The following is a 22,161-nucleotide window of genomic DNA, read 5'->3' on the forward strand; positions in this document are numbered from 1 at the left end:
GGTTGAAGGGGCTGGAGAGGTTGAGGGCATGGAAAGAATAGTGAGGGGTGGGGGAGCTGAAGGAGCTGCAAGAGCTGGGGATTGACAGATTTGCAAGGGTATCGGAGGGTTGACAGAGTTGTGAGGAGATGGTGGTTATCAAAAAGGTAAAGGTAAATGACCCCTGGACAGTTAAGTCCAGTCAAAGGCAACTATGGGGTGCAGCACTCATCTTGCTTTCAGGCCAAGGGAGCCGGTGTTTGTCCACAGACAACTTTCCAGGTCATGTGGCCAGCATGAAAACCACTTCTGGAGCAACAGAACATTGTGACGGAAACCAAAGCGTACGGAAACTCTGTTCACCTTCCTGCCGCAGCAGTACCTATTTATCTACCTGCACTGGCATGCTTCCGAACTACTAGGTTGGCAGAAGCTGGGACAGAGCAATGGGAGCTCAATCCATGGTGGGGATAGGAACTGCCAACCTTCTGATCAGCAAGCCCAATAGGCTCAGAGTTTTAGGCCACAGTGCCACCTGATCAGTGAGGGGATGGCATATTTTGGCAAGGTGTAAAGAAAGGGGCTTTGATGGTGGTGGGGGCAGGCCAGGTTGGCTAGCAATGCGAGCAAGGGTGGTAGCCCCCAGTAGTGTCTGTATCAACAATGCACACATTTTTTCACATAGTAATCTTGAATATAGCTAGAGGATCATATGGCGGAAAGACTGAACAGAACAAGCAACTGTTTGATCCTACATGAATAAATATTAAGTAGTATCTGCTGTAAACAGTACTAATAATACTTAATAACAATTATGGTGAATAGTAGTAAGCAACTAAAAGAACAGGATGGAGCCTCTAGTGTCCATTGTAGCCATTTGAAGATTTGAATGTGGCAGATGATCAATGATTTTTTTCCAACCCATCAAAGGAATATATATGTATGGTTTTTCTTGGCTATCCTAAGCAATTAATCACAGTTATCTCTCTCTAGAGGGTCAATCTCAACAGATGCAAGAAAGGTTGAAAAGCGACTATGGGAAAGGATATGGTGATGATTCTTCCAAACAGCCTGCATTCCCTGATAAAGGAAAGGAAGAAATCCTCACACTAGGGTGTATTTTTAATAACCCTGCCCTTCTAGCTTATTAGTAGTAGGTTTCCTGACCACATTTGCCTTGGTGTACCATAGATATCATCAATTTTTGAATAGCGAGGAACAGATGGAGCACAGAAAGCTCTGTGCGTTTATAAAGGTGTTATTTTGTAGACAACATGGGGTGTTAATTTTGGGTTGTATATGACATAGGATATTCTACTGCAATGATTTCAGTTGTGTAGCATAGACTTTTAAGAAAATGTAGATGTCTGTACTGATAGATTATTTTAGTGTCCTACCCAACTATCTATTTAGAATGGAAAATACACCATTTGTTTCATTCTTCATATGTCACTAATCCCAAAATAATTAAGTCAAGTATCTTAGTATTTGTGTTTCTCCCACAGCTCATCTTGGAACATCCACTTGGAACATCCACTAGCATACTAGTGGGAGAAGGTAACACAGGAGTACTGCAGGAGACTGTATGGCTTGGACATAGGCTAATGCTGTAGTCTGATACCCTCTTACCTGTGAGCATAGATAAGCATAGGATTTCAGTGTTAGTGAGTCCCTCAAGCCTTGATATAAATTATATGGATTATGTGTTTCTGAGGTGGAATGCACACCTACATAGTTCCTGGAAATAGCCAGCATTTCTGACGCAAGAATACATAGTGGTTTCTGCTGTGGAACACATTTGACTGAACTGTGACCATTTTGTCCTTCACTCTTCTGCCTAATCACTCTTGGTGGATTTACACTGTGGTAAGTATTTTCCAGTCATCATGATGTCAGGTAGTGAAACAAATAATATTGGTTACTTATGTATTTATTTATTATTATTTATCAAAATTCTTTTTCCGTCATTCATCTTAGGATCACAGGGTGATTTACAATTGTTGTTGCCTTAGACCTGGTGTTTACAGATGTTGGTGATCTGACACTAAGTAAAAGTGAAACAAAAGAAGTACCATGGTCAGATCTGCAGGAAGGTGGGACCGAATCAGATGGTCCGCCCCGCCAGTTAATGGATCCATTAGGCTTCCAGAGAGTAGTTGTTGTTGTTGTTTAGTTGTGTCCGACTCTTTGTGACCCATGGACCATAGCACGCCAGGCACTCCTGTCTTGCACTGCCTCCCACAGTTTGGTCAAACTCATGTTAGTAGCTTCAAGAACACTGTCCAACCATCTCGTCCTCTGTCATCCCCTTCTCCTGGTGCCCTCAATCTTTCCCAACATCAGGGTCTTTTCCAGGGAGTCTTCTCTTCTCATGAGGTGGCCAAAGTATTAGAGCCTCAGCTTCATGATCTGTCCTTCCAGTGAGCACTCAGGGCTGATTTCCTTCAGACTGGATAGCTTTGATCTTCTTGCAGTCCACGGGACTCTCAAGAGTCTCCTCCAGCACCATAATTCAAAAGCATCAATTCTTCGGCGATCAGCCTTCTTTATGGTCCAGCTCTCAATATAATACAATATAAGAACACACAATATATACCATAGTATCAAACAAAAAATTACCCCTCATTTAAAATGCCATAGATTATTTAAATAGCCAGGTGAGCCTTCCTGGGAGAGTTATGGACATGAGGCATATGACCCATGCTGGTTTTAATGTATGTATTGTTGTGAACTTGGAGGGTTAGCCTGCCTGGTGCCTGAGTCCCTTCTAGTTTCTGGGGTTCTGGGTCCTGCAAGTGTTAAAAAATTTAATGGAGAATTGCACTGTTCAATCAGCCATGCAAGATTCTTGTTGAGTTATTGGCCATGAGTATGGTCATTAGAATTTGTCCATGGAGTTTTCTTGGCAGGGATACTGGAGTGGCTTGCCAGGTCCTTCTCCAGGTGGATCACGTTTAGTCAAAACTCTCCACTATGACCTATCCATGTTGGGTGGCCCTGCATGGCATAGCTCATAGCTTCTCTGAGTTATTCAAGCCCCTTCGCCACGACAAGGCATTGATCCATGAAGGGGATAACAAATGAGTATAACAAATGAAGTGGCTCTGTGCTAGAGAGTACATGGGGGGACCCCCCATGGGCCTCCCTCTCACCTCAGCTGGTAGTGAGGAAAAACAAAGACCAGGGCAGTTGATTGTATATGAGCTGGGCTAGATGCAGACAAAAGCCAGAGAGTGAGAGCCATGTTTGTTTGCCGTTTGATCCCAAGGCTGTGAATATGGGAGAAGGGTGCTTAGGCTCAGGTTGTATATACAGTGGAACCTCGGTTTATGAACACCTCGGTTTATAAATTTTCAGTTTACCAACACCGCGGACCCATCTGGAACGGATTAATTCACTTTCCATTACTTTCAATGGGAAAGTTTGCTTCAGTTTATGAACGCTTCAGTTTATGAACAGACTTCCGGAACCAATTACACCCATGCTTCGGGTTAAGTACGCTTCAGGTTGAGTACTCCGCAGACCCGTCTGGATCGGATTAATCCACTTTCCATTACTTTCAATGGGAAAGTTCGCTTCAGTTTATGAACGCTTCAGTTTAAGTACTCCGCGGACCGTCTGGAACAGATTAATCCACTTTCCATTACTTTCAATGGGAAAGTTCGCTTCAGTTTATGAACGCTTCAGTTTATGAACAGACTTCCGGAACCAATTGTGTTCATAAACCGAGGTACCACTGTATGTGAAAATAAGCCCACCATCGTCTCTGCTGTCCCTCATTCCAAGGAAACCAAATCCTGGGTAAGTGCCTCGAACTCCTGGAATCTCGCACCTTTCAGAGATTGGGGTACCATGTCGCAGTATGCATTGAGGGGTTCCCCCCCTAAAATACTGTAAATTGTTTTGAGTTGTCATGGCAAAAAGCAACAAATAAATGTAAATAATGACGATTCAATTGAAACTCCAAAAAACACATTACTTTCATATTTTCTAAATGGGGAGCAGGGTTTGTATCTTATTCCTCTTAACTTAAAATCATTAGGAAGTGCCAAGTGGTATGTATTTTTGCTTGCGCATTTCTAAAACATTAGCTGCTTCACGTGACCAGCTTAGATTTCTTGTTCTTGTCTGTGTCTGGAGTGAAGGAAAGTCTTCCGCTAGGACTGGTAAGGTGAGCTTACACCGAATATTGCCTGTGCTGCAAAGCGCTTGAGAATTCCTACACCTAGCTCCTTCAAACAGAGGAATGGTCTCTTTTTTATATATTATTCTTAAAAATGAAGCATTTTGCTTTTTAATAAAATCCTGCTGTTCTGCTTTAACAACAATATCATCCAGAACTGTTTGGTGCTCTGCAGGCAAAGTTTTGGACAGCTTTGTTTTTTGTGTGTCGAAGCTTACCAGAAATTACCCTTAAAATAACTCACAACAGACACGAAAATTTTGGTTTGGTTTTTGGCATTAATTTAGGCCACAACTTTATTTAAATACAATTTTAATCCGAGTGTTGGCTTAGGCTTTTGGTAAACCATTCGTCCTTCCCTAAGATGGACCATCTCCATCTGTCCATTGTGGACAGGACTCAACTCATCTGTCCACTTGGGACAGGACTCAATCATCTGTCCCCTTTTGGACAGGACTCACAGCATCTGCCCCCTCTTGGGGCAGGACTCACTTCATCTGTCCACTTGGGACAGGACTCACCACTGTCCGCTTGGACAGTACCAGCTACGACTTCCTGAAGGGAAGTCAAGTGAACACCCCTGGGAGAGGAGGTAGCTGAGGCATTCTCTCCTCTCTTTTTCCAAGAATGTTCCCCAAGGCTCTTACTCTTATAATTGGCCCCTCCATCCCGCCTATGGCGGGGATGTAAGGACGAGAGCGTAAGCCCCCAGATTCCTTTAACGGAATACGTCTATGTGGAGCAACAAAGGTGGGGGGGTAGGCATCTGGATGCCACACCCCTCTTCCAACCGATTCACCAACCAAAAGCCTAACCACCAACCTAACAAGTTGTGACAATTTGCTAAGCAGTAGGCGAAAACCAAGAGGCAAAGCCAATCAGCCAATTGGAAAAATTCCTACTGGGCCCCTGAATACAGGTGACCCCTAGAGAGGCAAAGCAATGCCAGGCTAAAACCTGCAAAAGAAAGCGGCGGGTGGGAGGGAGATTGAACGCCAATGCAAAAGTGTTCAGAAAATGGAGGACACAATCTTAAATGGGGGCCCCCTCCACCAATCCCAATACATGCATTTAAATAACCACGCCCCCATTACTCAGCATGACCTGTGGCCTAGGCCCCAGCCCAAACCCTATATTAAATTTCTTAACAGCCCTACCACAGCCCGCTTTATATTAGATGATATAAAGCGCTTTGCCAAAGCCCACAGACATAGGGGGAAAGAGCTAAAAGGTGCAAAATAAAGCATAAACTACAGTGATGAGAGACTTTGTGGGAGACCTGATCTGACTCAGGACACTGTATTGGCATCAGACTTCAATTTGAAGAGGCTTGAATTTGAGGCTTCAATTTGAAGTGCTCTCAAACACCCAACTTTGCTTCATTTTTCAGCCCCCTCCCAAGTGCTGCTGCATACCCCTACCAGGTGCAAAGTTTACTGTCATTATTCATTATCAACATGCATTTGGGTACCGTTTATTTACATTTTCTTTTCTTATTTAAATTATCTAGATGCAACCTGCTGTGGGGGGAAAAGATAGTTTTTCTGCATTGAGGGAAAAAGATCTTGATGATAATGCTTTGAACTATCAACATGGATGGTAGGAACCAGTCGTCTGTGTCTCAATTCATTTTTGAGCCGTTAACTGATGTACATTCTATAAAGATCCTCCTATTCCTGCTGGTGCTGACTTTGTACCTTGTGATCTTGATGGGAAACACTTTCATCATCGTTGCTACTTTAACCAATTCTGCTCTTCATTCCCCCATGTACTTCTTCCTTCGGAATTTATCTTTCTTGGAGATTGGTTACACCTCGACAATAATCCCCAAATTGCTCTCAAATCTTGTGTCGGAAGACATGAGCATCTCATTCATTGGCTGTGCCACACAAATGTATTTCTTTAGTTCCCTTGGAATAGCAGAATGTTGCTTGTTGGCCGCCATGGCATATGATCGCTACGTGGCGATATGTCACCCTTTGCATTACACAGTCATTATGAACAAGACCATTTGTCTGAAGATTTCTGTGGCCTGCTGGCTCATTGGAGTGCTGGTGGTTTTGGTACCAGTAACATTCATATTCACCCTACCTTTCTGTGGGCCCAACAGGATCAACCACTTCTTCTGTGACCTTCCACCACTTCTGAGTCTTGCCTGTTCAGACACTTTTAAGAATGAGATCATAATGTTCACTGTTACTGTAGTTTTCATAATGCTACCCTTTATGCTTATTCTCATCTCCTACACCCATATCCTCCTTACTATCATGAAGATGTCCTCTGCCACCAGCAGAAGCAAAGCCTTCTCCACTTGTTCTTCTCACATCACAGTGGTAACTCTGTTCTATGGAGCTGGAGTTTTAACATATTTAAGACCTAAGTCTGATTATTCAATGGAAACTGGCAGAGTGCTCTCATTTTTTTACACTGTTGTGTGCCCTATGATGAACCCTTTAATCTATAGCCTCAGGAACAAAGAAGTGAAAGATTATCTGAAGAGGCTGATGGTCAGGAAAAAGCTTTTTTCTAGATTGTAAAGTTAATTCTACCTTTTCTTTACTATTCTAAGTCATACCTAAGTATTGTAGGTCCTTAGTATCTGTATGTATACTGAATTATACACATTGTAAAAGGAAAGGAAAGGAGGAAACAAACAAAACAACACTGAAAGCAATGATAGAATCCAGGTGGAGAAAGTTTTTAAAATATAAAAATTGATTTCAGCCAGAGAGTTACGCAGGTGCTTGGTTTTTTGTTTTGTTTTGTTACGTCATTTAAACAAATGAGACATAAACTTGATTTGGTTTACCTGCAGTGTGCTCTAAATGAAATATACAACTCTCTCGCTACAACAACTCCACTGGTCTGTTTCTGAGGATGGTATGGGAACTTCAGTTGGTGCAGGCGACCAGGTTGCTCGCTGGAGCAACATGGTTTGAGCATAGTACACCAATCCTGCCCTAACTGCAGTGGCTGCCATTTAGTTTCAGGGTCCATAAAGCCTCAAATGGCTCAGAACGGCAAATCCTCAAAGACCGTCTCTCATGTAAACCAACCCAGTCATCGTCTGATGCCCTTCTCTATGTGCCTTCTCCATTTGAGGTCCAGATGATGGCAACATGAGAGTGGACCTTTTCTGTGATGGTTCCCCATTTGCAGAATACTCTCTCCAGGGAGGTTCAGCTGGCACCTTTATTATGCATCTTTCAGCACCAAGCAAAAATGTTTCTCTTCCATCAGGTCTTTGGCTGACTAACAGTCTATATCCTTTTAAATGTGTTTGGGAAAGGGGGCATTATTTTGCTTTGTTTTTGCTCTTGTTTTTATTATGTACTTTGTAGTTTTAGTCTGCATTTTTATGCTGTGAACCACCCTGAGATCTTTGGATGAAGGGCAGTATACAAATTTAATAAATAAAATAAAAAAGTAAGCAGGTATTTATTTCATAAAGTTTACATTCTGCTCGATTGTAAAAATAGCAACACTCAAATGCATGTGTAACACTGTATCTTTGACGTATCCAGAATAACCTATGCCTCTCAATATGGTGTTTTTGTTTTGCTGCTCTCTCTCTGTTCACATCTCTGAATTTTTGCATCCAGTTCCCATGTGGAATTTAGGTACTTAAACAACAAAGTGTGCAGGGATTTGGAACTAAACAAATGAATCTCCAGTGACAGCAAATGATAAGGGATACAAAAACACACCTTATTTCATTTTTTCCTGGTAGAAGCTATAGAATAGTAATATTCACTTTGCAGTATACTTCTTTTCTTCCCACCTTAATCTCATATCTTCATATGACTCAAGGGCTGAAGATGGGTAGAAAATTGGAATCTGACATTTCTACATAATTCAGTCAAATTCAATGTGATTTGATGATTTGAATCCTCCAATTTCTCAGTCTACTTCATGAGCTGTAAGTAATTAAGAGCACAATGGGAGACGTCAATGAAATATTGTTTTCTATTTCTGATTGGTAGAGAGAACATTTCGGAAAGTATTCCTGAAACAATAGTGGTCAGTTTTTTATCCCTTCTAAAGCTGAGCTTATGTCAGATTTAAGAAAGATTTTTTGGTGTGTGTGTTATATGCTATGGATGTTTGCCTCCCATTTATCTTAGTTAATTTAGGGGAAGGGGCACAGTTCAGTGGTAGAGCATCTGCTTTGAATGAGATATTCCCAGATTCAATTGTTGGCATCTCTAGATAGGACTGGGAAAAGCTTCTGCCTAAAATCCTAGTCAGTGTGGACAATACTTAGCTAGATGGACAATACAGCCAAATGAACAAATGTTCTATGTTCCTGATATCATGATCCATGTTCTCTTTAGTATTCAAGTGAAACTGGTTTGTTAATATGGTCAATGTTAGGAATGCTGAAAGGGTAAAGACTCTATAAATCAGGGGTACATAGGGAAGTTGTGGCTCCCCGTATGTTGTTGGACTCCACATCCCATCAACCCCATACTGTGAAATCATTGGTCATACTGACTGGGTCTGATGGATTGTGAAGTCCATCAATATCTATAAATCCTACTGTAAACTTAGGGATTCTTGAGGATTTTTGCAAATTCTGATCTGAACTGACATTAAACCACAAGTCCAGAACTAATATGAAGCTCAGAACCTTGTTAGTAACGGGCTTTTACCCTTGCAAAAAGTTCTAATGCAGCTCTTGACACAAAAAATATTATTATTATTTTATTAAGCATATTTTGAGAGCATTTTTTTTTAGAATGGGCATTTTGAGTTAAACAAACAAACAAACATTGTGCAGAATTTTTTTTCATTGCACAGATTAGTGGAGAAATGGAATATCACAAAAAAGTAACCCAGTGCTTCAAATCAGTGCATCCAAGTATTTCTCTTTTTTTGTGATTGCTTCTTTTAGATATGGAGGATGCTGAAGAATTTCAATGGGAAAATTACACAGAGATGAATGAATTTATACTTCAAGGATTTTCAGATTTCCAAGAACTTCAGGCGTTGCTCATTGCTGCAATATTTGCCTTCTACTTAGTATCTATCATGGGAAATGGTCTTATATTTACTCTAATAGGAGCCTGTCCGACATTACACACCCCTATGTATTTTCTTCTCAGAAACCTGTCCTTCCTAGAGGTCTGCTACACTTCAGTCACTGTGCCCAAGATGTTGGCTAACTTCATGTTGGACACCAGAAGCATCTCCTACCCTGGATGCCTTCTACAGATGTACTGCTTTGCTCTTTCAGGAACTGCTGAGTCCTTCCTTTTGACAGCCATGGCATATGATCGCTATGTAGCAATATGTCACCCCTTGCGTTACTTCCTAACGATGAGCCAGAATGTGTGTATAGGACTAGTAGCTGGTTCATGGCTTGGTGGGACCATTGTAGCTTTCATACACGCCATGTTGATGCTCAGGTTAACTTTCTGTCACTCCAACACAATTGACCACTTTTTCTGTGACGTTGTGCCATTAATCAAACTGGCCTGTGGGGACACCTCTGTGAATGAGATTACACTTTTAGTGATTGCTACTTTTGTAGTGATGATCCTTTTCTTGCTGATCCTTATTTCATATATTTATATAATTTCCACTGTTCTTGCAATGCCTTCTGCCGAGGGCAGGCGCAAAGCGTTCTCCACTTGCTCGTCCCACCTGATGGTGGTCTCTCTGTTCTATGGAACATGTAGTGCAATGTATTTAGGGAACACTTCTTCCTCATCAGAAATGGGAAGTAGGAATAATAAATTAATTACCCTTCTCTATACAGTGGTGACCCCAATGTTAAACCCTATTATCTATAGTCTGAGAAATAAGGAAGTGAAAGGAGCCCTTAAAACGATAATAGACAGGCTAAGAAATATCAAGCATGAACGTTGATGAGGTTGTTTGTATTTCTGTTCCTTCTAACAGTTAGACATTGTAAATGCAAGGTTTGTTTTAATGATTTCTATTATTTCCTTAGACATTTGTTAAGAAACTATCACCCTTCAGATGTTGAATAACTGCCACCATCTGTGAGCGGAGCAGGTGGATGAATGACTAGACAAAATAAATAAGTGTGCTCTGTCATGGCTTCCATAAAGAATCACAGGAACTGCAGTTTGGTGCGAAAGCCATAGAGAACTTTTCTACTAGAAATTTCATTTCTTCTCACTGAACTAGAAATTCCCATGGTTCTCTGGAAGAGGGAATGGCCTGTCTATCATTAGCACAATTCTGATGCGTCTGCCCCCCCCCTTTACCATTCTCCATCAATTAAGGAGAACAGAAATTGCATTCAGACACAAACAAAACTCAAACCTATGACTAGCTGGAATTAATTGCTTGCTGTAAATGTCTAGTGGGCTCACTCTTTGTCATCACTGTCTTGCCTGCCCTTTCCACCTGCACAGTGCCTGGACTTTCTTGGGTAGGGTTGCCAGACTCAATAGTGGACAGGACTTCTGTGCCTTTAATTGCCCTGCTCTCTTTTGAATCTGGAAACCTTAAAGAGAAACCAGCAGACCCTTTGTTTAATTTCCAAGCAAAGGGTCTGCTGGTTTCTCTTTAAGGTTTCCAGACTCAAAAGAGAGCAGGGCAAGGAGTTCCGCTTCCGCCTGCAGGAATGGCTGACCCTTGTTCCATCCCTCCGACCTTCATGAGGAATTCGGCGGTTGCCAGGGGAGTTAAAGGCAACCCCCTTACCTCTCCGGGGGTTACAGAGAGGGCCCGCGGGCCCGCGATGCCCCCAAACCCACTCCGACTGTTCAAGGAGTGGGGGGGGGGCCTGGGCTGAGAGCACTCATGAAATGTCGGATCTCCCGGACGCCAACTTGCAGAGCGGGATCTCCATGATTAAAGAAGATAATTAGGCGTATTCATGGACATGCTTCGGAAGGAGGGGAAGAAGCTCTGTTTACTGCCAAGGAATTTGTGCTGCTGAGGGTGAGAAGTCAAAGCTGTATTTTATCTGGAAGAAAGATTGATGGGGACGTAACGAGAAGGGAAGCGAACTTTTTTTTATTTTTTTTCATATACTCTACGAGTTACTCCATACCTTCCCGGATGGGACGTCCTTGTTTGTTTGGAACAAATGAGAGATAAAGAATACCTGAGTGAGTAATGAATTATAAACTATTCTATTGAGCATATCCTTTGAAGTTGTAAAACTACTGAAGAGAGAGGCCCCCCTTTAACTGGACGGTCGGAGTCCCTGGAATGCGTTCGGTGGATTTATGGTTGTGACACACTTTGAATTTGAACAGCGATCTGAAGCTAAGTTCAGCTACAGGGCAAGGAGAGCCACAAACTTATCAAGAGTCTATGCATAATGTGACTGCTGTTTCTTTGCCTGGAAAAGCTGTAAATTTTACAAAGATCGTTGGTTTTAAAAATAAAAAGCTTAAGAAAGCGAAAGTGATCTAAGCTTTTTAAGATGGCGCTGCTCCGTGTTGAAATGCTGACACAACAGGACATTCCAGACAGAAGATATATGGGGGGGGGGGCAGGACGATTAAAACTCACACAGGAGAAGAATATATGTGAACTCTCGTTTGATACTTATTTCAGCAGCTGTGAAAAAATCGGATGAAAGAAGAAAATATTTTAGTGACTGGTGGGGAAAGATCGGGATTATTTTGGATTTTGAGTGAAGATTTGGACTTTAGAAAAAGACGGCAGTAGACGGGTGCGAGGAATCCCCAAATTTTTGAAGCATGGGAACTCCAGAAAATATTATATGATTTGGCATAATATTCGGTTTAATTGATATGTATTTGTATAATTTGAAATAATGAATGTGATATAATCGTGTTTTAATTGGAAAATTAATAAAAATAGATTATTAAAAAGAAAAGAAAAAAGAGAGCAGGGCAATTAAAGGCACAGAAGTCCTGTCCACTACTGAGTCTGGCAACCCTATTCTTGGGATGGAGGAATGTCAAAGATTGGAACAATTTCCAAGGGGGAGTTGCACTCCCTCTCACACAAATGAACATACAGTGGCAAGCAGCTATAGAAAAGGCAAGCACTCAAAAAGGGAGGGAGGGGAAGAAAAAAATACAACAATTTATGTTTCAGCTACTCTTACTTAAAAGCAAGGAGCATTCCTTAGAAATCCAGAAGCCCACTCAACGTGGAAGTCAACTCAATCCATTTATATTGCCTTTCCACATCCTTAATATCTCTCATTTCCCCTCTGCATTCATTTCCTCTAACACTGATCCTCAATTATATCACAGAGAACATGGCTCAATACTAAGTCCATTTCAATTTTAATGTAAAAGCTGGTGTCACCTGCAGGATACAATGTGTTGGTTTGTCCCAAGAACACTCCAATGATGCATAATGCATTTGGTAGCTCATGTTTAAATTCACCTCTCTTTGACAGCTGAAGCATCATGCCTAACTATCGAGCTGTGTTAGTGGCTGAAGACAAACAATAAGAGTTCACAAAGGGCAATGGGAGGCCTTTGAACATGAAAATAAACAGTGTCATTGAGGGTCATGCACGCTGATTTTGGAGGGAAATAACCCAAAGGATCTTGGGCGAAATCACCCCCAAATAGCAGCAAGACACTCAAGGGTTATTGGAAACAATGTGGAAGTTAAAAACAGCAAGGCTTGTTTTGCAAAAGCTGCTTGACCTGCTGCTGTCAATGGTGGATTTTGGTCTTTCAAATTCAGTGGCACCCTGTGTGTGGTTAAAATTTGGTCCTGCTCCCTTTGCACCTTTCGTCTTCTGTTCATCATAGCTACAAGAGCCTATGGCGCCCCCTAGGCTTGGTGCACAGTGCAGTGGAACTGGTCCCACTTCCCCAAATCCACCACTGCTGCTTTAGTGGCTGCTGTAAAGTATCCAGTTTTTTGGGGGGGAGGGAGGTTTAGTCTCTGTGGGTCATGAAAACCTCCTGGTGGCCAAATATGGGCCACAGGATAGCCATACCTGTTTTACATACAGATTACTAGCCCACAAGGGCAGCTTGCAATAATTTTAAATCACAATGTGAATAAATATGTATAATAAAGAATTAAGAGTTTTTTCTTTGTTTACATGAGGGGATGGGATATCACAGTTTGGGATGGATGCATCACTGTGTATACAGTGTCCTTGTATGGGAAAAAAGATGCCTTGGTACAGCAGCCATCCCCCAACCCCCCGCCCCATACAAATCCTCAGGAAGTCATTGTACATTATGACCACTTTCAGGTGGTCACAGAGCTGTTCTTAATTATACACTGGTTGATTGTGAGAATGGAGACCAGGGAAGACCTTAGAGTGCCATACCACACAATTCTTTGTAAATGACAACACTTTGGGGACCACTTCCTTTACTATGATTCTATAGCCCAGAGGTTGTAATGCACATTTGGGGTGCTCAAACATTATTATTTTTAATGTCTCCCAAGACTCCACCAATTTGGTGGTGGTGGTAAAATCATTTGATGAGTGGAGTGCGGGCAATAGATCTTCCTTCTCAGTTGATTTGCATGGATCATCTTGTGAAGCAGAGACGACTATGTCCATGTATGCCCCCCACCTCTCTCTCTGTGTGTGTGTGTGCGTGTGTGTGTGTGTGTGTGTGTGCACATGCATGTGTGTGCATACAGGTGCAGGTGTGTGTGAGAGAGTGAGTAGGATTGGCTATGTACCCACAATAGAACCTAGTCTGCAATATTAGACTATGCTAGTGAAGGACTGTTTCTCAGTGTGCCCATGCTATGCAGGCAAAAGCTCCTAGCTTCAAACCACAGCATCTCCAGGTAGGGCTGGGGAAAGACTCCTATCTGAGACCCTGGACAGCCAGTCTGTGTTGACTGTGGTGAGCTAAAGTGCCCAATGTTCCAACTTGGTGTGATGCAGCTTCATATGTTCCTATGTAAGTGAATCATATAGTAACTAGCATTCTAGAAGGAATGTCATTGAGTTTTTGACTAGGTAGACATTGGTGCATGGTGTGGTGATTGCATAGCACAGAAAGAGGTGATGTAACCAACAGAGATATACTCCCTCCTACTTCTAAATGGCACCTCCCATTTGATCAAGTAAACATGAATATAATGAGAACAAGGATAAATTGATTCTCTGTTTGCTCCCTTGCCTCCCTTCCACTGCAGAGTAGGAAAGCCCCCACTCTCTGACAAACTTTCTGCTCCCTTCAGTTTGAGCAGAGCTACTTTTGATCCTTCCTGGGTAGTCTGTAACAGGAAATGCTTGCGGTGAGACGGGCCAGTGGAGATTGGAGACTCGAGAGAGACGGAACAAGTAAGCTTTGAACAAAACATCCATGTAGTTTAACAAGTTTAAAGTAATTTCACTAGATCACTTTTGGGGGAGGAAAATAGCTTTTTACAAAGTATATATGTAAGTGCTTATGTTCCTGGGATATGATGCGAAGCCACATGAGTCCACCACCTTGCTAAAGCAAGGCAGGTCTGGCCAGCAACTTTGTGAGTGGCCACCTGAACATTTTGGCCAGTACACTTGCATTGGCCAGTACACATGAAGGGAGGACTAAGTTAATTTCTTAAGGAGTAATTGCCTGCCCACATGCTTTCCCTTAAATCTCCAAAAGTAAAAGGGCCAGAGACATGATTTTACAAATTAAAGCTAAACATTCAGGGAGAGGGTCTGGAATATTTCTAAAAGGGTCAAGGCTGTTCTTGTAGCTACAACAACATTTCCTTCCCTGCTCCATTTACAATACTTGATTGGACTTTGCCTCTCCAGACTCTCAGGTATAAGAACTGGGATGTGGGTCCTGGTGCCCCTCATCTCCCAGACTGCATTCTTGGGTCTTTGCTCATATACTTCATTTTCATCTAGCTTTGTCATCATTTTAAGCAGAGTCTGGGCAACCATCTCTCAGGGATTCTGCACTTGTATCCTTCATTGTGCATTCTACATTCTACCTCCTGCACTCAGCAGAAGGTTGAAACAAATGACCTCCAAGGTTACTCCCAAGGTCGCTTCCGACTCTATGATAATTCTATAGTTCTGTGATATTTTGATTTTGCCACACACCGGGCCTGCGCCCTTGGCAGTGGCCAGCCTAGCCAACCCCTAGGTATGCCCCTGACTCAGGGAATATGACCACTAACAGATAAAAGCCTAATGTTTCCAACATTCATTATTGGGCTACAGAAAAGCCTCTTATCACCATGGTGATCGAGGTCAGTAACTAAATTCGCACATACAGTAAAACAATCATAAACGGATCAGTTAAATTCCCCAAAACATAAACAGCCAAGCAGATAACTAAAAAAGAATCAGCATAAAATACCAAACTTAATGAAAAGTCCACCTGAACTGCATTCTCTTCACTTAGCCGGGTAGTAAAGGTAAAGGGACCCCTGACCATTAGGTCCAGTCATGACTGACTCTGGGGTTGTGAGCTCATCTTGTGTTATTGGCTGAGGGAGCCGGCGTACAGCTTCCAGGTCATGTGGCCAGCATGAAAAAGCCGCTTCTGGCGAACCAGAGCAGCACACGGAAACGCCGTTTACCTTCCCACTGTAGTGGTATCTATTTATCTACTTGCACTTTGACGTGCTTTCAAACTGCTAGGTTGGCAGGAGCTGGGACCGAGCAACGGGAGCTCACCCCATCACAGGGATTCGAACCGCCAACCTTCTGATCAGCAAGCCCTAGGCTCTGTGGTTTAACCCACAGTGCCAGCCGGGTAGTAGAAGGTAAAAAAAATAAATAAAAAAGGCAGTGGGGAGGAGGAGATGAAAAACTAGGAAGTAGCTACAGCAAAGTCCTTCTCATGACTCGAAAACAATCCAGAACCCACTTACATTAGGATGAGGAGAAGAGCCTCTAGCAAAGGAATGGGAAAGCTGCACACACACACACACATACTCTTGATGCTGTTGGACTCCAGTTCCCATCTCCCTTGACATTTGCTCATAGTGGTTCGTGCTGATAGGACTTGTAGTACAATTACATCTGAAGGGCCACAGGTTCCGCATCCCTGTGCTAGCAGCTTCGAAGAAGACAATTTGTGAGTAGGGGAAGTATATAGAAATTTTGCTTGCACTGGTTAATGTGTCTTCTCTGTCATGACTATCTCTCTTCAGACTAAAGGGATCCAAATATGGCACGAGATAATCACACTGCATTTTCTGACTTCATTCTCCTTGGATACTCCGATCTCCCAGATCTCCAAGGTTTGCTCTTTCTGGTGTTCCTATTCATCTATACAGAAATCCTGATAGGAAATGGACTAATCATCTGCATTACTGTAACAGACCTTGCCCTTCACACCCCCATGTATTTCTTCTTGAAGAACCTGTCTTTTCTGGAGATCTGCTACACCTCAGTCACCCTTCCAAAGATGCTGGTCAATTTCATTGTGGAAAACAAGAGCATTTCATTCATTGGCTGTGCTGCCCAGATCTATTTCTTGCTTTTACTAGGAGGCACTGAGTGCTTGCTTCTTGCTGCCATGGCTTATGACCGATATGTGGCCATCTGTAACCCTTTACATTATAAACTCATCATGAGCAAGCAATTCTGTTTAGGGCTCATCGCTGGAGCATTGACTGTCAATATGCCAATACATGTAGTGCAGACCTATCTAGTGTTCATTTTGCCCTTTTGTGACTCTCGTGAAATCAACAGTTTATTCTGCGATATCCCCCCATTGCTTGAGTTGGCCTGTGCTGGCACCAACATTAATAAAGTGAGTGTGTTTGTAGCTGGCATGGTTTTGATAGTCATGCCCTTTTTCCTTATCCTTGCCTCTTATGTCAAAATAATCTCTGCTATTCTGAAGATGCCTTCAGCGGAAAGTCGGATGAAAGTGTTTTCTACTTGCTCCTCACACATCATTGTGGTATCTCTCTTCTATGGCTCAGCTACTATTGTATATTTGAGTCCTAGGTCAAAGGAGACAGAAGACATTAATAAGTTGCTTTCCTTGTTTTATACCATTTTAGTTCCTATGTTTAACCCAATCATATATAGCCTGAGAAACAGGGAAGTGAAGACTTCCCTGGTGAAATTGCTGTGCAAAAAAATGTGATACAATGTTTTGAATGTACTTGAAATATTTTGTTGTTGCCAAGACAGTTTCGGAAAATAGAATTTCCATCATCTGGGGAAGATGGATCCTAAGAGCATCCTAAATTTTAGAAAGCAATAATGGTATATTTTTTTCAGAATGATAATAAGGAAGATTAGAGTTGCCATATGTCCTCTTTTTTCCAGGCCACATCTTCTTTTTCATGGGTAGAGTCATCATAGCTATCCATAGTTAAAACTAGAAGTCGGCCAATGTGTCCTCATTCTTGCTCTTCAAAATATGGCAGCCCTACCTGAAATTTATACTTCTTCTCACCCCCCCACCCTTTAGCAACTGTTTTTCACTCCCCTATCCCTTGCATTCAATGCCTCTACCACTTCCCTGCTTCTGGCAATATGATTTGTGACCTTTCCATACCCATTGTTTCTCAGTAAGCTTTCCACCAAAGGTTCCTAAGGCAGCAAAGAACAATAGCAAATAAAATCGTTGCTGATTAAAATATAAAGAGGAATTGCAATAAAACAGTGTTTGATGTGGACAGAAAGGGCCCTTTCAGTTTTCTCATTCATCTCCTTCATGGAGACATTTGGGGGAGGTTGATGGATGGATTTACTCAGTGCTTTTTATATTAAAAATTGTTTAGGGGTACTCTCATTTTGACTCTAGGAAATTAACATTTTATCGAAATAGACCTGTGGGGGGGGGAGAGAAGGAAGTTCCACCAAAGCAGTTTCTGGGGTGGCCTTCTGCCTCCTGGAATAATTCTCACTGGACAGTTGGTGGTAAATGGTCCTGTGTGTTGTTGAGGAAAGGCAGTTTAGCTGGAAGCTCTGAGGCGGTCATTGCCTGCCTCTCTCTCCTGAAATTATTCCCATGGGAAGTTGATGGGAGGGTGTTTGAATAGGTGAAGCACATTTCTTTTAAGCCTATTTAATTTGCTTCGGAAATTGACATGATAACAAACGTATGTGTACCCTTACTTCTGAGTAACCTACATCAATGCTCCTAGATCTCTCACATCAGAGTAAGCTTCTTCAGGAAAAGTTGCCTAAAGGAACCGCTTCCTGTTGCCAAAATTTAATTAGAGTTTCTAATGAAAGTCCATTACAGTTGAAACAATTTCCCTAGATAACACCCACAATTGCAGTTCTAAATATGTGTATGTATACAAATATATAATTGCATATTATTTTTAAGTGGCTTTCTTAAACTTATCCCTTTGGATTAACATAACTGTCAAATGTATTTAAAATATCTAAATGGTTGGTTTGTAACATGTACATTTAGAACGAGTTGCTTTTCTCTTTGAGCGAAATGATGCATTCTTATGGACCCTCAAGGAAATAAAATGTTGAAATGAAACTCTTTATTCACAACACAGGTAAGATGATGCTTTTGTTCTGCTTAACTGTGTATTTGCATCAGGGTTTCAGGAGTGTTTTGAATCACTCTGTCTTTTTCTTTTCTTTTCCCTTTCGTATACCTTATAGACAAGTAGATTCCTCCTGTTGTGTTCTTCAAGCTTCCAAACTGATGCATATTCGTCTGGGTGCAGAGCTCACAGAACTAAATATTTATTTATCTATATATTTAAAACATTTATATGCTGCCCTTAAGTGAAAAGACTCTCTTAAGGCATCTTCCATAGAACACCAATATGCCATACAATAAGAAACAAATTAATGAAACAGTCTTCCAGCAAATATTAAAAGAAAGAAACATCCAATCCAGAATCAAACCAGAACTATAATTAAGACCGAACATAGCCAAAAGCATGGTATTCCTTTTTAAAAAGTAGTTAAAACAATTGGGGTTTTGTAGCACCTGTAACAGTGCTAGATTGAAGCGATTGATTCAAAACCTAGTTGTCATTATGGGTTATTTATTTTGACTTTATTATTATTTTTTCTAAAATACAGAATCTGGGGAAGAAAGAACAGCAGAATCAATAGATACAAGAATAAGTAACACCCCACTGCTGTCCCCTCATGTTCTACAGACCCCCAGACACTGTTTTGGATGGCAAGTGACAGAATAGTAATGGATAATCAAAGGCATATATTCTGTTCATAGGTCAAATGCCAATTAAAATAAATATTTGCAATATTTAAATATATAAAGAGAAATGTAATATTAATAATGTTCATTTTGTAAACTCATAATTGAGTAATTTATCTTAGCACTGTCTATGTGAAATTTTGTTCTGTTCTGGAGAATGAAACTTTTTTCTGTGTTAGTTAGAATATGGATAAACTAACTAAAACACAATCATAGCATGGGGATGCGAGCTAAAAATAGGGAGGATGGAATGAACAACTTACAGAAAGAAGCATTTTTACCACTGCAGGTTAACCTAGCATGCACCTATGTCAGGATGAAGAGAATAGCTTCTTCAGCAAATATTTGGGTGTGGGCATGGATTTTGTTTCTGGGCTTACATGACACAACGATTGATAAATATGGATTTTGTAGTAGCTGAGGTGTTGATAATGGGAACTATAAAACCATTCTGTTTGGGCTGACTGATTTCCCCCCCTGTCTTCAGACTAAAGGGATCCAAATATGGCACGAGATAATCACACGGCATTTTCTGACTTTATTCTCCTTGGATACTCAAATCTCCCAGATCTCCAAGGTTTGCTATTTTCTGTGTTCCTTATCACATATTCAGGCATTCTAATAGGAAATGGACTAATCATTTATGTTACAATATCTGACCCTGCCCTTCACAGTCCTATGTATTTCTTTTTGAGGAATCTGTCTTTCCTGGAGATCTGCTACACCTCAGTCACTGTGCCGAATATGGCGGCCAATTTAGTGGCAGAAAAGAGCAACATTTCATTCCTTGGCTGTGCTGCCCAGATCTACTTCCTACTTATACTAGGAGGCACAGAGTGCTTCCTATTGACTGTCATGGCTTATGATCGATATGTGGCCATATGTAACCCTTTGTATTATAAGATCATCATGAACAAGCAATTCTGTTTGGTACTCATCACTGGATCATTGGTTGTCAACATGTCTATACATGCGGGGCAAATATATCTAGTGTTCACCTTACCCTTTTGTGACTCTCATGAAATCAATAACTTATTCTGTGATATACCCCCACTGCTTGATCTGGCCTGCGCTGACACCAATGTTAACCAGTTAATTGTGTTTGCAGCTGCCGTAGTTTTCTTGATCATCCCTTTTTTCCTTATCTTTGCTTCTTATGTGAAAATAATTTCTGCTATTCTGAAGATGCCTTCAGCAGATGGTCGGAAGAAAGTGTTCTCCACTTGCTCCTCACACCTTATTGTTGTATCTCTATTTTATGGCTCAGCAACTATTGTATATCTGAATCCTAGGTCAAAGGAGACAGAAGACATTAATAAGTTGCTTTCCTTGTTCTATACCATTTTAGTTCCTATGTTTAACCCCATCATATATAGCCTGAGAAACAGGGAAGTGAAAGTATCCCTGAGAAAACTGTTGGGTAGGAAAATGTGATACTACAAAATAGTAGTATTGCCTTCTCCCGCCAAACACATTCCAATGGCAAGGAGAGATTACAGATACTGAAGGAGAAGATTCCGGAAACAAGTGGGGGCTCCAACATAGGTGTGGGGGCCATGACAGATTACCCCTGAAGAAATGTCACTCTTGACAGAGAAAGCGATTCCCACCTCTAAGGTGAATCAAATTATAATGTATTAAGTTCATTGTGCTTAAATTTTCAGTGTCACTGTAAAACAGCAATGTTCTGCGTTTTCCATGCAGCCATTTTTCAGCTGTAATCCTTTGCAATTTTACCATACAATACATATCTGCTTAGAAGTAGAACTCATTAGGGTCAACAGACTTTAGAGATCTGTGCATAGTTATGTTGGTAGAGCATGAGACTCTTAATCTCAGGATTGTGGCAGGTTCAAGTCCCACACTGGGCAAAAGATTCCTTCATTGCAAGGGGCTGGAATGGATGACCCTCATGGTCCTTTTGAACTCTGTAGTTCTTTGAGTCTATGACTTATTCCCATATGTTTTTTTTTAAAAAAATAGGATTTCAGTCTAAATAAATAAATGTTTTGTCTTTTCATTAAAAAAATACATGAAACTCCCTTGGCTGAAACCTGCAAGCACTCCCTTCAGTATTGAAAGCCACAGCAACTGTTACACATTAATCAAACCAACCTAAGGGTTGACTGAAAGATGGACACACATGCACACTTTACATTCAGATACAAAATCTGAGGAATTCTGGATCTTCAATAGGACAGCACAACAATATTTGGGATGAAAGCCCTAACCTAATAATTCTCAAAAATAAAGCAAGTCATGCACCTGTACACATCACTTGATAACACACTATTATGCAACAAGTCATGGCTTGCAGTAAAATAACTTCTTTAGAAAGTATTGTGTTTGAGGTCATGCAAAAATTGTATCTCTAATCGTCAAAGTAGGGTTGAGGGGAAAAGGGTATCTTGAAGTTATTCATACTATTTGTGAGTAGTGAAGGGGAAGGGGAGCATTTCACCAAATACAATTAGCGGGCTTGACATTCTACAATGATTTGTGTGGGGTGAAAGAAAACATTAGCAGCAAACTCTTCTGAAAATGTGTGTATCTGACGAAGTGTGCATGCACACGAAAGCTCATACCAAAATAAAAACTTAGTTGGTCTTTGAGGTGCTACTGAAGGAATTTTTTATTTCTTCTGAAAATGTTGGCTTTCTTAGGTTGCAGTCCAAGTATGAGGGGAAGGGTGGGGCCTGTCTACCTTCTCCAATATCCTTCTGGACTCTTGCTGCAAAGATGAAAACAAAAGCGCCTTTCCTGATATTTAGTGGAGGATTTTAAAGGAAGCCTTCCTCCCATTGGATACAATGGGATGAAAATAAAAGGTAGCAAACTATGCCAGTTTATTGAATGGACATCATTGCGTGACCAGGAGGCGACAGCCCCAGCCCCCAGGGATCATAAGGAAGGAATAAAGACTCTGGCAATGTTATATGG

The 22,161-nt window shown here is 41.3% G+C and overlaps 4 protein-coding genes across 4 annotated transcripts; all 4 read left to right on the forward strand.

The window, feature by feature from the left end:
* Positions 1-5,754: 5,754 nt before the first annotated feature.
* Positions 5,755-6,699, forward strand: LOC118094515 (olfactory receptor 10A4-like). Its single transcript, XM_035135027.1, has one exon. The coding sequence runs from the start codon at positions 5,755-5,757 to the stop codon at positions 6,697-6,699; it is 945 nt and encodes a 314-aa protein (XP_034990918.1).
* A 2,392-nt stretch (positions 6,700-9,091) lies between these two features.
* LOC118094516 (olfactory receptor 1E5-like) lies at positions 9,092-10,033 on the forward strand. Its single transcript, XM_035135028.3, has one exon. It carries the CDS (start codon positions 9,101-9,103, stop codon positions 10,031-10,033), a length of 933 nt encoding a protein of 310 aa, XP_034990919.3. The 5' UTR covers positions 9,092-9,100.
* Positions 10,034-16,233: 6,200 nt separating this feature from the next.
* On the forward strand, positions 16,234-17,163 carry LOC118094517 (olfactory receptor 10AG1-like). Its single transcript, XM_035135029.3, has one exon. It carries the CDS (start codon positions 16,234-16,236, stop codon positions 17,161-17,163), a length of 930 nt encoding a protein of 309 aa, XP_034990920.3.
* A 2,562-nt stretch (positions 17,164-19,725) lies between these two features.
* On the forward strand, positions 19,726-20,655 carry LOC118094518 (olfactory receptor 10AG1-like). Its single transcript, XM_035135030.3, has one exon. The coding sequence runs from the start codon at positions 19,726-19,728 to the stop codon at positions 20,653-20,655; it is 930 nt and encodes a 309-aa protein (XP_034990921.3).
* The last annotated feature ends 1,506 nt before the right edge of the window (positions 20,656-22,161 follow it).

This window comes from Zootoca vivipara, chromosome 12 (assembly GCF_965207765.1).
Source record: "Zootoca vivipara chromosome 12, rZooViv2.hap1.1, whole genome shotgun sequence".
Lineage (NCBI taxonomy): Eukaryota > Metazoa > Chordata > Lepidosauria > Squamata > Lacertidae > Zootoca > Zootoca vivipara.

Coding starts and splice junctions, on each gene's coding strand:
- LOC118094515 (XM_035135027.1), top strand. CDS start 5,755: ATGGATGGTAGGAACCAGTCGTCTGTGTCTCAATTCATTTTTGAGCCG.
- LOC118094516 (XM_035135028.3), top strand. CDS start 9,101: ATGAATGAATTTATACTTCAAGGATTTTCAGATTTCCAAGAACTTCAG.
- LOC118094517 (XM_035135029.3), top strand. CDS start 16,234: ATGGCACGAGATAATCACACTGCATTTTCTGACTTCATTCTCCTTGGA.
- LOC118094518 (XM_035135030.3), top strand. CDS start 19,726: ATGGCACGAGATAATCACACGGCATTTTCTGACTTTATTCTCCTTGGA.